Consider the following 16,210-nt stretch of genomic DNA (forward strand, 5'->3'; position numbering starts at 1 on the left):
AAGCAGGATGGTAGTCCTCACATATGGGAGACATCATCAGGATGGAGCCCAATCACGGAATACTTTTGTCAAAGTTTCTAGAACTTTAACTGGCACCTACTGGGCATGCCCAGCATGGCACTAACCCTGTATCCAGCAGGGGTCTCCCTTCAGTCTCTTTTTTTCCACGCAGCTGTAGCCACGCAGATCTTTGGAGCTCTTCACAGTTCCTGACAGGAATTTTCTCCTCAGGAAATTTACTTCAAAACGTGCAAAAGTTTATACCCCCAGGGGTCTCCCTTCTCCGCCGTCGATTGCCGAGCCGTACGGTAAGTTTGCCCTATTTTTTGGTCGATTCCTGGCGGGGACCGCTGTGGGCCTTGTAGGCACCGTCTTCTACCGGCCTAAATTTTTTCGACGGCCACAATGGCGACGGGTTTTCGTCAGTGCCCTGACTGTCCGAGGACTATGTCAATCACAGACCCTCATCTGGTCAGTGTATTATGCTTTGGACCGTCGCACGACGTGGAGACATGTACCAATTGTGCCCAAATGACCCCGAAAGGCTGTCGGGCATGGCTGGAAAAAATGGTGCTTTTATTTCAGCGTCCGTCTCCACAGACGCCATCGACTCCATCCCCGGCGAAGCATCGGCATAGCTCTGAGGCCGAAGAGTCCTTATCGGCGTCTCAATCTTCGGCGTCCCCTTCATTGATGCCGGCGTCAGGGAAAGCTGAGCACTGGGAGAAGCACAGACACAAACATCGGAGACCGGTGCCTTCAACTTCCGCAACACCAGTGGTGTCATCGAGCGAGCCACCGAAGAAGACCCAGGCTGAGGAGCATAAATTGCCCTCAAAGCCAGATGCACCGAGGCGTCCCTCGCCTTCGGAGGGTGCAGCTACCGAGACTCCATTGGGACCGGTGGACCATCCGGTGTTGCCCGCCATGTCTCCCACTCCGGACCTGGGGCTCACCACCCCAGCGTTCCGAGAGGAATTGCACTGGATGGTGCAAGAGGCAGTGGTCCAGGCTGTCCAAGGCCTCCCGAGACCACCAACTCCAGCACCGGTGCCCGTGCCAGCACCGGCACTGATGCCACCGAAGCTGCTTCCTCTCCTCGATAAGCTTGATTTGCTTATCGGTGCCCTGCTGGAGGCACTGAGGAAATCACCGATCCCCATGGCTCCATCGACGCCCATCCATCTCTCATTGGTGGAAGAGGACGTGTCGAGGCCGGAGCCCATTCCGGGGCCTTCGGGAGTGCCCACCCGGCATCGATACCGGATCTCGATTTATCGATGCCAAGGCCAGGACCATCGATGCCAAGACCTCCGGCCGTAGGAGTTCCAGGTTTTCCACCAAGACCACCGATGGATGCAAGGGATCAACCTTATGATCCATGGGCAGACGATTTCTCTGAATCCCAGGACTCAACCGAGGGCCCGTCGGAGCAGTCACCTCCAGAGGAAAGGTGTTAGTCTCCGCCAGAAGACCTCTCCTTTATTAGCTTTATCAAGGAGATGGCGGAGACTATTCCCTTCACACTGCAGATGCAGGAGGATTCCAGGCATAAAATATTGGAAGTACTTCAGTTCCTAGATCCTCCAAAGGAAATCATGTCCGTCCCAGTCCATGAAATTCTACAGGATTTAATGCAGCGGAACTGGGAGTATCCTGGAACGGTTCCTCCTGTGAACCGTAAGACTGACGCAATGTACTTAGTTCAGCCATCCCCGGGCTTCCAAAAGACACAATTGGCACATCAGTCGGTGGTGGAAGAGTCCGCCCAGAAGAGAGCCAAGCGTCCAAAGCCCCATTCCTCAGTGCCACCTGGGAAGGAGCAGAAATTTCTTGATGCTTTAGGCCGCAGGGTGTTTCACAGAGCTATGCTCATCTCGCGTATTGCGTCATATCAGCTATATATGACACAGTACAATCGAAACCTGTTTAAACAACTACAGGACTTTGGTGAGTCCCTCCCAGAGCAGCTTCAAGACCAGCTGAATTCCATAATTAAAAAAGGCTTCGACGCTGGAAAACATGAATTCAGATCTGTGTATGATGTCTTCGATACAGCCTTCCGTTTATCAGCGGCTGGTATCAGCGCTCGCTGTTGGGCTTGGCTGAAGTCTGACCTCCCCTGCACAGGAGATAACCTCTTTGGTGAAAAAATCCAGGAGATGGTAGCCCAACTGAAGGACCACAATGAAACACTTCGTCAGCTCTTGGCCGCTCATGCTGAATTTTTGGCTCCCTCCAAGCGCCCGTTCAGACAAGAAGCTAAACGAACAGCGTACAAAGCCCGGAGATATTATCCACCATCGGCATGAGCTCGCCCATCCCAGCCATTCCAGAAGTCTGCACCACGCCAGCCACGGGCTCAAAAAATTCAGCCTCCTGCCCAGCCTTCTCCTGTGGCGTGAGTTTGACTTCAAAGTCGGAAGCGAAGATCATCTCCCTCTGCCAAATCTGCCTGTTGGTGGCCGGCTATGCCACTTCTCCACCATGTGGCTAAAACTCACCACAGACCGGTGGGTACAGTCGGTCGTAACTCAAGGCTACCATCTAAACTTCCTCTCCGTCCCGTCGGACAGTCCACCTCAGCCGGGGTGGACCCCCTCCGACCACTACCTTCATCTGCAGATAGAAGTAACTTCTCTTCTGCAAGCGAATGCCATAGAACCGGTTCCTGTTTCCCAGAGGGGACTCGGATTCTACTCCCGGTACTTTTTAATCCCAAAAAAGACAGGAGGTATTCGCCCGATATTAGACCTTCAGGCTCTGAACAAACATCTTCGGAGAGAGAAGTTTCAGATGGTGACCTTGGGCTCCTTACTTCCACTTCTCCAACAGGGGGATTGGCTTTGCTCTCCAGACCTGAAAGACACGTACATGCACATCGCAATTACCCCGTCTCACAGAAAATACCTCTGCTTCCTTGTCGGAGACCAACATTTTCAGTACTGGGTACTTTCATTCGCAAAGTGCCTGGTAGTCGTAGCCGCATACTTAAGAAGACTGGGCACTTATGTCTGTCCTTACTTGGACGACTGGTTACTGAGAGCTCAGTTATCGGAAGGAGTCCTTCACTCCCTCCATCTTACAGTGCGACTACTATTGTCATTGGGATTTCTAATCAATTATCAGAAATCTCACCTGATTCCTTCTCAGTTCCTCTCCTTTATCGGAGTGGATCTCGACACGATCCAAGCAAAGACTTTTCTTCCCAGGGACCGAGCTCACATGTTAGTATTACTGGCACAGGCTCTGCAGTCTTGCCGAACCACAACGGCTCATCATCTACTCGTCTTACTAGGACATATGGCATCCTCAGTCCATGTTACCCCAATGGCTCATCTGGCCATGCGAGTAACGCAGTGGACATTAAAGTCCCAGTGGTCACAGGCACATCATCCAATGTCCGACATTGTCTGTATCACCAGGCAGCTTTGCCTCTCACTGGCATGGTGGATCCAGGAGTCTCACCTGCTTCAAGGGCTACCATTTCAAGCTCCAGAACCTCAGATGATCTTAACAACAGATGCTTCCACTCTAGGGTGAGGAGCACATGTCAACCACCTGCAGACTAAGGGAACCTGGTCGGTAGAGGAGTCGCAACATCAAATACATTTTCTGGAACTCCAAGCGATCAGATATGCACTCTCTGCGTTTCGGGATTGTTTGTCCAACAAAACAATCCTGATCCAAACGGACAACCAGGTAGCAATGTGGTATGTCAACAAGCAGGGAGGAACAGGATCCTACCTCCTATGTCAGGAGGTAGCACAGATTTGGGCTTTTGCTCTATCTCAGGCAATGCATCTCAGAGCAACCTACCTGGCAGGTGTGGACAATGTTCTAGCAGACCATCTTAGTCGGGAGTTTCAGCCTCACGAGTGGTCCCTCAACCCTGTCATTGCGGACAGAATATTTCGGAAGTGGGGGTACCCGACCATCGACCATCCCTACATCGCAGTCGCCAAGTTCCACCTCGGGATGCGTTCACCCTATCCTGGAAGAAGGGCCTCCTCTATGCCTACCCACCACTTCCTCTCATCAGCAAGACTCTCGTAAAGCTACGCACGGACAAGGGTCTAATGATTCTCATTGCCCCCTACTGACCGCGACAGGCATGGTTTCCCATCCTTCACGATCTCTCAGTGCACCCGCAGATTCCCCTGGGCTCGGATCCGTTCCTGATATCTCAGAGGAATGGCCAATTGCACCACCCCAACCTTCAGGCCTTGTCACTGACAGCTTGGATGTTGAAAGTTTGATCCTGCAACCGCTCAATCTTTCGGACTCTGTATCCCAGGTCCTGGTAGCTTCACGAAAGCCTTCTACTAGAAAGTCTTATCATTCTAATTGGAAAAGATTTTCCTTGTGGTGCACTTCAAAGGAGTTAGATCCTTCTACTTGCCCCACAAATCAGTTTTTAGACTACCTTTGGCATCTCTCGGAGTCGGGTTTGCAAACCTCCTCCATCAGGGTACGTGTAAGTGCAGTGGCCGCCTTCCATAGGGGTACAGGGGATGTCTCTTTATTGATTCAGCCCCTGCTAGTACGCTTTATGAAAAGCTTGCTTCACCTGAAGCCTCCTTACCAGCCCTGGCTTGGGACCTTAATGTGGTATTAGCACAGCTCACGAAACTTCCGTTTGAGCCTCTGCATTCCTGCGAGTTGCGCCATCTCACTTGGAAGGTCCTTTTCCTTCTGGCGTTAACGTCTGCTTGCAGGATCAGTGAGCTGCAGGCGCTGGTTACATACCCCCCTTACACGAAATTTCTTCAAGATCGAGTGGTTCTTCGCACTCATCCTAAATTTCTTCCGAAAGTGGTATCTGAGTTTCATTTAAATCAATCCATAGTACTGCCTACTTTCTTTCCCAAACCCCACTCACTTTTTGGTGAGACGGCTCTGCATTCCTTGGACTGCAAACGTGCGCTGGCCTTTTATTTGGAACGCACTGAAGGCCATAGGAAATCCACCCATCTCTTTGTTTCCTTTGATAAACTTAAGCTGGGAATCCCGGTAGGAAAGCAGACCTTATCTTCTTGGCTAGCGGACTGTATTTCCTCCTGCTATCATCAAGTGGGCCTTCTGCTCCAGGGACGCATTAATGTGCACGCCATTAGAAAAATGTCAACGTCGGTAGCGCACCTTCGTTCTGTACCTCTTCTTGATATCTGCAAAGCTGCAACGTGGAGTTCTCTCCATACATTTGCAGCCCACTATTGCCTGACAAAGCTGGCACACAAGATTCTCTCTTTGGCCAGTCTGTTCTGCGCAATCTATTCTCAGCGTAATAACCAACTTCCTTCTACACCAGCTGGGATTTTCAGGCTGCCCGTTATCCAAAGAACCACCCCTGTTGTTGTGCCTGTTGCACGTCTTTGGGTGTTTTTGGTACATGCACGGGCATCCTCAGCTTGTTATTCACCCATATGTGAAGACTACCGTCCTGCTTGTCCTGTGAGAAAGCAAAGTTGCTTCCCTGTAACAGGTGTTCTCAAAGGACAGCAGGATGTTAGTCCTGACAAAACCCACCCACTACCCCGCGGAGTTGGGTACGCTTGCGATTTATTATTTTATTTTTCGCACGCTCTATTTTACTATACATCAGACTGAAGGGAGACCCCTGCTGGATGCAGGGTTAGTGCCATGCTGGGCATGCCCAATAGGTGCCAGTCAAAGTTCTAGAAACTGTGACAAAAGTATTCCGTGACTGGGCTCCATCCTGATGATGTCACCCATATGTGAGGACTAACATCCTGCTGTCCTGTGAGAACACCTGTTACAGGTAAGCAACTCTGCTTTCTCGCTGCCTCTCCGGAGGTGAAGGCAGCTCGGACCCGGGACCAGAGCCTGCTGTCAAGCCCTGCGCAGTCCCAAACCGCCCTGCTCCACACGAGTCTCTGGCTGCTCCGTTCCAGCTAAGCGCGGGAACGGCAGCCATTTTAGACTCTTTGACAGCGTGGGCTCGTGCCGTGAGTGGAGGAGATTTCCCCCCACCCAATTTGTCTCCCGGGCCAGCCAGTCCAGATGTGCCTGAGGATCAAGACATCTGGTGGGGGAAGGGGCAGAGATAATTCTTTTTCTTTGGATTTTGTGCTGTTAATGCACTAGGCCTTTTTGGCCATTCAGGCACAGCAACCTGAGACTTCTTGTTTGGGATGCCCTGCGGGCCCCCCCCGTTCCAAGAAGATGCCTAAGCACCAGGACCCCCAGACCTCCCTTTGCGTTTTGAAGCTCCGGAGCTCCCTGGTGGCCCCTTCTACTCCTGATGGGGCTCCTGTGGGATCTTTAGACTCCTCTCTCGTCCCACCCCCCCCCTTCGTCAACTGACCCTGAGGATGATCTGGGGAAGTTGTCCCACCTTTAAGGTGACGACCCTAAGGTAGTTCGTCTCTTTCAAAGAGAGGAATTAGATCCTTTAATTCCATGGGTACTTTCAGAATGCGGGGTTGACCTTCTGCGGTTTCCGTGGACCCAGTTCTAGCAGGCTTTACCCCTTGCCCGAGGAGACCCTGGAACTGTTAAAGTTTCTCAAAGTGGATGCTTCCGTCTCAGCTGTCACTAAGCGAACCACTATTCCTGTGGCTGGGGCAGCGGCTCTTAAGGATCTTCAAGACAGAAAGCTCGAAGTTCTTCTCAAGCAGATCTTTGAGCTTTCAGCCTTAGGAATACGAGCAGCGGTGTGTAGCAGCTTTACGCTTTGAGCTAGCCTCCGATGGGTCCAGCATTTATTGACTTCCAGGGACCTCCCTCCGGAGTACTTGGCAGAAGCAGAACGCCTGGAGGCGGCTGTGGCTTATGGGGCTGGCGCCCTGTATGATTTCCTGCGAACTTCCTCCCAGACTATGGCATCTGCGGTGTCCGCAAGGTGACTTTTATAGCTACGCAACTCGGCTGCGGTCGTGTCTTCCAAGGCTCAGTTAAGTTCTCTGCCCTTTAAGAGAGAGCTTCTTTTCGGTGAGGAATTGGAACAGATGATCAGATCTCTACGTGAGAACAAACTGCATAAGCTCCCGGAGGATCTACCCAAGCCATCCAGAGGCTTCCCATCAGCTAGGTCACGTTTTCGTGGCCAACGAAGATTTCGTCTGAGCAGAACACAGCCTGGAGCTCAGCGACAACCAGCCAGAAGGCCCCAGACGTGGTTCTCTTCCTTTCGAGGACATCAACCCTCCCGAGAAGGAGTCTCTTCAGCCACGATTGGCTCCAGGTCCTCTCAATGAAATGTGGCCGGCCCATCCCTCGATCCCTCAGGTAGGGGGATGATTGTCCTTCTTTTACAAGGAATGGGCCAGGATTACCACTGATCGGTGGGTCTTAAACATCATAAAGCATGGCTACGCTTTGGAATTTTCTCGGCCTCTTCGGCTCTTCATGGTCTCCCCTTGCAGTTCTCATACCAAGTCTCAGTTTGTACGGGAGACTTTCGAATGTCTTATTGCCCTGGGAGTTAAAGTTCCCGTCCCCCAGGCCGAGTGGAAAAAGGGAAGATACTCTCATCTATTTTGTGGTTCCCAAAAAGGAAGGATCTTACCGGACGATTCTTGACCTCAGGAAGGTCAGCAGAGCACTGAAGGTTCCACATTTCCGAATGGAGACTCTACAATCGGTCCTTGCTGCAGTCCACAGCGGAGAATTTCTAGCTTCCTTGGATCTCACGGAAGCATACTTACACATAGCCATTCGCAAGGCTCACCAGAAGTATCTTCATTTCAAGATTCTCGGAAAACATTTTCAGTTCACGGCACTGCCTTTTGGACTCGCCATAGCGCCCCGCACGTTTACCAAGGTGATGGTAGTCGTAGCAGCAGCCCTATGGAGAGACGGTATTCTGCTGCACCCATACCTGGACGACTGGCTCATTCGAGCAAAGTCCCGAGACCTCTGCGTGGCGGCAGTCTCCAAAGTTCTCAGTCTTCTCGAGTCTCTCGGATGGATGGTCAGTCAGGCCAAAAGCAAACTTCTTCCTTCTCAGATCCTGGATTTTTTGGGAGCTCGGTTCGACACGAGTCGGGGGAAAGTTTTCCTTCTGCTGGAGCGGATCAACAAGTTGTTGAAGTCAGTCCATCGCCTGTTGGCTCTCCTGCTCCCCAAGGCTTGGGACTATTTGCAAGTTCTCGGGTCCATGGCGTCCACCTTGGACTTGGTTCCCTGGGCTTTTGCGCATATAAGACCATTGCAATGAGCGTTACTGGCTCGCTGGGATCCGAAGTCGGAGGAGTTTCAGGCTCCCTTACCTCTCACCAATTCTGCCAAATCCAGCCTTGGCTGGTGGCTTGTCCTGGAACACTTGAACTGAGGGGTGGACCTCGAAGTTCCCCAATGGATGGTGGTGACCACAGAAGCCAGTCTCTCAGGTTGGGGAGTGGTATGTCAGTCCCAGTTGGTTCAGGGCCTATGGTCGGCAGATGAAACAAGTTGGTCCATCAATTGCTTGGAGACCAGGGCTGCTCACTTGGCGCTCCAGCACTTTTGTCCTCTCCTCCGCAACCGAGCAGTCAGAGTCCAATACGACAGTGCAACAACCGTAGCCTACATCAACTGGCAAGGCGGTACCAAAAGTCTAGCGGTAGCAGCAGAAACAGAGCCTCTTATGGACTGGGTGAAGAAGACTCTTGCTGTTCAGCCACGATTGGCTCCAGGCCCTCTCAATGAAATGTGGCCGGCCTGACAACGTACAAGCAGATTATCTCAGTCGGCAAAGGATAGATCGGGAGGAATGGGAACTCTCTGACCAAGCGATGACCCTCATCACACGCAGGTGGGGGTCTTCCTCACTTAGACCTGATGGCAACGCTTCACAATACCAAGGCTTCACGCTTCTACAGCCGCAGAAGAGAGCACGGGGTGGAAGGGTTTGATTCACTGGTGCTCCCCTGGCCAACTTCTGTGCTCCTTTACATCTTCCCTCCTTGGCCTCTAGTCGGCAAGGTTCTTCGCCGGATAGAAGTGCATCCGGGGAGGGTGATTCTGGTGGCACCGGAATGGCCCAGACATCTGTGGGTCGCCGACCTCATCAATCTCGCATTGGACGGTCCCCTGAGACTCGGACATCTTCCACGTTTGCTTCATTAGGGGCCTATATTTTTCAACCAAGCAGATCACTTTTGTCTAGCGGCCTGGCTTTTGAGAGGCGGCGATTAAGGAAGAAAGGATATTCGGAGGCCATAATTACTACACTGCTACAAGCTAGGAAGACCGCTACTTCCCTTTCCTATATCAAGGTTTGGAAGGTTTTTGAGACCTGGTGTCTAGAGCAGGGTGTTCCCCCCTGATCACTGTCGATAGCTCATATTTTGGCATTCTTGCAGAAGGGCTTGGACAAAGGTGTTATCTTTCAATTCCCTACGGGTTCAGGTAGCGGTCTTAGGTTCTCTGCTAGGTAGAGTTCATGGACAGTCTCTCACTTCTCATCCAGATGTGGTTCGTTTTCTTCTGGGGGCAAAGCATCTGTACCCTCCAGTCCGACCAGTCGGACTTCTTGGAGTCTTAATTTGGTACTAAGAGTTTTGTGTGACCCACCTTTTGAACCTCTCAAGAGGGCAACCTTAAAAGACCTCACCTTGAAAACAGTATTTTTGGTGGCTATCTATTCGGCCCGTCTCATATTGGAGATCCAGGCTCCATCTTGCAGGGAACCCTTCTTGCGGATTTCTGACTCAGGAGTTTCTCTTAGAACGGTACCTTCCTTTCTACCTAAGGTGGTTTCGTCTTCCATGTCAGTCTGTGGAACTCCCAGCTTTTTCAGATACTTCCCCTGATGATCCTCATGCCAAGGAGTTAAGGCATCTGGATGTTCGAAGGATGCTATTGCGTTATTTGGCGGTCACTAACCCTTTTCGGTTATCGGATCATTTATTTGTCTTGAGGAGCAGGCCTAAGAGAGGACAAAAGGTGTCCAAAGTGACCGTAGCTAGATGGTTGAAGGAGGCCATTTCCTCTGAGTAAATTTGTCGAGGTTGTTCCATTCCTGAAGGTTTGAAAGCCCACTCACTGCGTTCTCAAGCAGCTTCGATGGGCTGAATGTCAGTTGGTATCACCACAAGAAATTTGCAGAGTGGCAAACTGGAAGATGATACACACATTTGCTCATCATTACCGCCTAGACATCCAGGCTCCGAACGCTGGTGATTTTGGTAGGGTTGTCATTCGAGCGGGACTCTCGGGATCCCACTCTAACTAGGGACGCTTTGGTACATCCCACAGTCTGGACTGATCCGGGTACGTACAGGGAAAGGAAAATTGGTTCTTACCTGATTATTTTCGTTCCAGTAGTACCACGGATCAGTCCAGATGCCTGCCCTTCGGAGGAGGGTTTTCTGAGAGTCTGCTATGAATCTTGTATACCAGTGCTTTATTCTGCAGAACATTATGGAAGAAGGCTACAGGTTTCTTCTCATTCACTTCTTGACAACAGTTGTTTGCTAGTTGAAGTTCCAAGTTCTTTTGCCTTGCTTGATCCATGTTTGCTCCTGGTTTGATCTTATTTTTATTCTGCTTGGATATTCTTTACACTGAAGAGATGCAGGTGGCGCTCCAAGTTAAGAGGGGTGCTCTTCAAGTTTTTCTCTGTCTCCATCTGCTGGAAGGGAGGCATAACCCACAGTCTGGACTGATCCATGGTACTACAGGAATGAAAATTATCAGGTAAGACCCAATTTTCCTATATTTCAGGATGTGTCTTGGGTCCTTGTGGCTTCTAGAAAGTCTATCACTAGAAAATCTTACAGACTGAAGTGGAGGAGATTTTCCATGTGGTGTGAACAGATGACCCTAGATCCGTTCTCCTGCCCCACACAAAAACTGCTTGATTACCTTTTATACCTGTCGGAAGCTGGCATAAAAACCAACTTGTTAGAGTTCATCTTAGTGCAACTGGTGCATATCACCAAGATGTAGATGGTATGCCCATCTCTGTACAGACTATAGTTGCATGTTTCATGCGGGCCTGCTTCAATTGAAGCCTCCCCTAAGGCTTCCTGCTGTGTCTTGGGACCTCAAAGTGGTGTTATCTCAGCTGATGAAAGCTCCTTTGGAGCCGCTGCATACGTGTGACCAGAAGTACCTGAGCTGGAAGATCATATTTTTGTTGGCAGTCATTTCAGCATGCAGGGTCAATGAGCTCCAGGCCTTAGTGACTTATTTATTTATTTATTTAGGGTTTTTATATACCGACATTCTCGATATACATATCAAATCAAGTCGGTTTCCATATAACAAAACTGTCGCCGGTAAGGCGTTACATTAAACAATAGACAAAGTATTGAACAGAGAACGTGCAGCGTAACATTAAACAATCAACAAATTATTGAACAAAAGAACGTAGATCAATAAATATTAAATATTAAACGTAAAAAAGATATATAAAATAAAATAACTATGGGAAGAGCATGAGCTAGAAAGCTGATGCTTCAAGAGATGGTTTTTCATAGCAGGTGGGTGGACTATCCAGATAAGGTCCTGAAGGTCCTAAGGGTATAAAGTCGGTAGTGGACTTTATATTGTGCTATTTTGCTCTTTGACCTGTGTCGAATTGTTTCTGCGATTCCGAATAGGCTTGTCGGAAGAGCCACGTTTTGAGGTTTTTCTTGAAGGTAAGATGGCAGGTTTCAAGACGAAGATCTGGCGGTAATGAGTTCCATAGGGAGGGCCCAGCAGTGGAGAGTGCTCGTTTTGCTAGCGAAGTTTTAATCGGGGGAGCATATAAAGAACCTTTATAATTATATCTGATAGGTCTTTTTGATGTGTGAAGGCGGAGTTGCGAGGTAAGATTTAGGTGAGCGCTTCCCATAATATCCTTGTGGATCATTGATAATGTCTTGAAGGTGATTCTAGCTTTTATGGGAAGCCAGTGGAGGTAGAGCAGAATTGGAGTGATGTGGGCTCTTTTGTTGGTGTTGGTGAGTAGCCTCGCTGCAGCGTTTTGTACCATCTGTAAGGGTTTAATGGACGAAAACGGAAGACCTAGCAGAAGAGAATTGCAGTAGTTTAACTTGGACAGAATTATGGACTGGACTACTAAGCGGAAGTCGCTGAAGTGAAGGAGTGGTTTCAGATTTTTTAGCACTTGGAGTTTGAAGTAACATTCTTTGGTTGTGTTGTGAATGAAAGATTTAAGGTTGAATTGATCGTCGATGCGCACCCCTAAGTCTCTGACTGAAGGTGAGTGGTTTAAGGGTGGTATTGTGGATTGTGTTGAGCTTTGGATGTTGAAGAGTGTGTGGTTTTCGTCAGGAGAGATGATGAGGATTTCTGTTTTATTTTTGTTGAGTATAAGGTTGAGGCTGGATAGCAGGGAATTGATGGATAGTAAGCATCCATCAATTCTTATCCATCAAACTTATCCATCAAACTTATCAATTCAATCAAATTTATCAATTCAATCAAATCAAACTTATCAATTCAATCCATCAAACTTATCCATCTTATACTAAGTTTTATCATGACAAGGTGATCTTGCATATGCACCCTAAGTTCCTGACTAAGGTGGTGATGGATTTCCATCTTAACCAGTCAATCATCCTGTCACAATCCTTTCCCAGTCCCCATTTGCATTAAGGCGAAATAGCACTGCACAGTTTGGACTACAAGCAAGACTTAGCCTTCTATCTGGAGTGGACAGAAGCTTAAAGACAATCCACCCAACTTTTTGTTTCTTTTGATAAGAATAGGTTGGGCGTTGCCGTTGCCACACAGACACAATCCAATTGGCTAGCAGATTGAATCTCCATCTGTTAAGCCCAGGCAGAACTGTATCTTGGGGGTCATGTCAAGGTTCATTCTGTCAGAGCCATGGCAGCGTCGTTGGCCCACTTGCGAGCAGATCCTGTGGAGATCTGCAAGGCTGCGATGTGGAGTTCTCTCCACACATTCACATCTCATTACTGTCTGGATAGGGATGGCCGATGCGATAGTAGGTTTGACCAGTCTGTCCTTTGGAACATGTTTGAGGGGTAGAACCCAACTCTCCTGCCTAGGGCCCGTTTGTTTGGGTTTAGACTGTCTCCCCCTTTGTTACCAACAGCACCGGTGTTGTGCCTGTTGGTACCTGGTTGGGCATCTATTGGTCCCCTTTTTTGTTGCGCAGCAGCCTGTAGGTAGGGATTCGTCCATGTATGAGGACTACCATACTGCTTGTTCTCGGAGAAAGTAGAGTTGCTTACCTGTAACAGGTGTTTTTCGAGGACAGTAGGATGTTAGTCTTCATGAAACCTGCCTGCCATCCCACAGTGTTGGGTTTCGCCTATTTTTTTTTAAATTTTAATTGTAATTCTGTTACGAAATTGAACAGGGACTCCGCGTGGACACGTGGTATAGGGCATGCTGGGCATGCTCAGTGTGACTAGCCAAAGTTCTAGAAACTTTGACATAATTTTTCTGCATCAGGGCTCCATCTGATGATGTCACCCTTGTGTGAGGACTAACCTACTGCTGTCCTCTGAGAACACATGGGTGTGTACACAAGTGTGTGTGTGTATGGGACAGGGGTGTAACATTTTAAGTAGGTTTTCAGGTGACTAATTTTTTTTTGTATTCAGTTTTCAACTTCTTATATTATTTTTCCTGGGCGCCCCCCTGGTTTCCATTTCTTGCTGCTCAGTAGCAGGTTAAAGTCATGCCTATTCACTACTCTGACTGTGCTCTTCAAAATAGAAAAGTTTATATGGGAGCCAGAGGAAGACCTTGATCTGTAGCTGATTCAAATTATAGTACCGCTAACGATAGAAATTACAAGATGGGATGACCATGGCCTGTAGAGCAGGAGATGTCCCATCCGAAGGCTAGAAAGAGATAAGACACCGCTAGAGCTCCTTGGGGAGACGTAGGTGAGGTTTCCTCATACAAATGACACCAGGCTGGTTCTGCATTTCCTACTTAAGTTCCTGAGACAGCGGATCCGCCAAATTAACCTTACAACAGGTGTCCTTGCCATCTGCTTCTCACCATGCACCTCTCTCTTTATTCCTCAGGAAACGCCAATGTCTGCACACCAGAAAAACAAAAGAACTGCGCAGACCCAGCCCTAGGTATTTAATAATACTTATTTCCCCTTCCACCTATATTAGAGACATAACTACGAGCTGCTCTGCCCCTTCCATGTGTGTAATGAAGACACACCTATTACCTGCACTCCTCTTCTTCTTGTGTAATAGAGACACATCTACTGCCTGCCTTGCCCCTCCACCTGTCTAATGCAAACACATCTTCCTGCTCTCCCCCTTTCACCTGTATAATGCAGATACACTTGTCCCTGCTCTCCCTCTTTCACCTATGTAATGCAGACACATCTATGCCTGCTCTCCCCTTTCACCTGTGTACATCAGACACACCTACTGCCTGCTCTCCCCTTTCACCTGTGTAATGCAGTCACACCTTTGCCTGCTCTCCCTCTTTCACCTGTGTAATGCAGACACACCTTTTCCTACTCTTCCCTTTCACCTGGGTAATGCAGACACACCTGTCCCTGCTCTCCCCCTTTCACCTGTGTAATGCAGACACATCTATGCCTGCCTTCCCTCTTTCACCTGTGTAGTGTAGACACACCTAATGTGATACTTTAGTGACATGCCCTGGAGAACCCCTCTCCCTTTATCCTTTCGCTGGACACACATGTACTGAGTTAGTGCAATATCAAGATCTCATGCATGTCTCCCTTTCAGACCCCAGTTTCCACATATTCAGGCAATCTTAACACAGCAGCCTCACTGCTTTATTCAGCTGTGAAAGGGAAACTTTTTCCTGATTTATCATTCTTCTCCTCCTCCTCGTGTCTCTGTTGTCTTCTTTTGTCCTTTTCTTTTCCTCGTTTATCCATCTCTTCTCCTTTCCATACTCCCTTGCTCTTCTCACCACCTTTCTGTCTCTGTTCCTCTTCCCTCACTGTACGAATAACATCTCCCTCCCTTGTCTTCCCTTCCCTTCCATTCTGTCCCATTCTTCCCCTCCATCTTCCCTGTTTCTCTCTTCCTCTCCCTTCTCCTTTCCAATCTTCCCCATTCTCACTTCCTCCTTCTGCCTTCACTTCCCCTTCTCTTCCCCCATCTCTCTCATGCCCTCTCCCTCTTCCATTGTGTCCCTTTCTTCACTTCCTTTCCTGCCTTCCTCACTGCCTTCCCTCTTTTTCTTATCTTTGCTCGCCACAGATTTCCTGGTTGAACAGGACAGCAAGTACTGTGTGTGTGAGACTCCGTGTAACATGGTCCGCTATGGGAAAGAGCTATCTATGGTGAAGATCCCCAGCAAAGCCTCCGCCAAATACCTGGCCAAGAAGTACAACAAAACAGAGCAGTATATAGCGTAAGTTACACCATGTGATGCTGGAAGTGCACTGCGTGATGCTCTCTGATTTCCCCTGTGGCATGCTGTCTCATACTCTGTGAGATATAGCTCATGATACCCTGCAGCAGTGGAAGGGGGGTGTGGGGCTCTTGACAGTGCAGTCAACCTTGGGTCACCTCTAGGAAAGGGGGTGCTAGCCGGAAGGAAGGTCGGTGGCCGCGAGTGACAGAAGAGGGAGGCGTCACTGGACTGTGGGTGGAGTCCATCCCACTCATGGCTGAAAACTAGGGAGGCGCCAGTGGGCTGCGAGCGGAGCCCATCCCACTGGCGGGTGAAGGCAGAGGTACCAGCAGGTCGCAGCCAAGGAGTAGTTAACAACTCTTCCCTGTACGTACCCGGATCAGTCCAGACAGTGGGTTGAGCCTCCTGTTTAGCAGATTGGAGACAAGAGAAAAACTGAAAGGGTTTCCTATATCAGAACAGTGCTCACCCTGCGTCCCTTCAGTATTTTTCTGTCTCCAGCAGATGCAGGCAGTTGAACCTGCGGTTCCCTAGCATTATATACCTTTCTTCTCTTTGATGATTTCTTTTCTCTTCTTCCCTCTGGGTTGATACAGGATCAAGCAAGTATTGTTTTTCAAAATTTAAAAAAAAAGAAGAATTTGTGCAAAGTGAGACAGAGTTGTCTCTTAGCGCTTACTGGGTCCCAGGGGGAGTTTTCCCCTTGAGTATTCAGCCTGGGACCCACTTTCCCAGTGATCAGCCTGGCTGCATGGGGTGATACTGGGGGTCCAGTCTCTCTCCCTTCTTTGCCTAGTCTGACCCCGGAGAGGCTCCTGCCTCGGGTTACATAGCAGGGAAGTGTTCATTCCTCTGCTTGTGTAAAGTTTTACAAACAAAAAAAAAAGACTGACGGGCAAAAGGCAATTGGCAG

General features: G+C 49.2%; 1 protein-coding gene across 1 annotated transcript in view; it reads left to right on the forward strand.

Annotated features, from left to right (window-relative positions):
- Positions 1-16,210, forward strand: part of LOC115086231 (acid-sensing ion channel 1C-like) — a 461,666-nt gene that overhangs the window by 295,947 nt on the left and 149,509 nt on the right. Inside the window, exons 5-6 of the mRNA XM_029592693.1 lie at positions 13,968-14,024; positions 15,141-15,294. Of these exons, the coding sequence (XP_029448553.1) occupies positions 13,968-14,024; positions 15,141-15,294 (211 nt within the window). The remainder of the gene's footprint in view (positions 1-13,967; positions 14,025-15,140; positions 15,295-16,210) is intronic.

This window comes from Rhinatrema bivittatum, chromosome 2 (assembly GCF_901001135.1).
Source record: "Rhinatrema bivittatum chromosome 2, aRhiBiv1.1, whole genome shotgun sequence".
NCBI lineage: Eukaryota > Metazoa > Chordata > Amphibia > Gymnophiona > Rhinatrematidae > Rhinatrema > Rhinatrema bivittatum.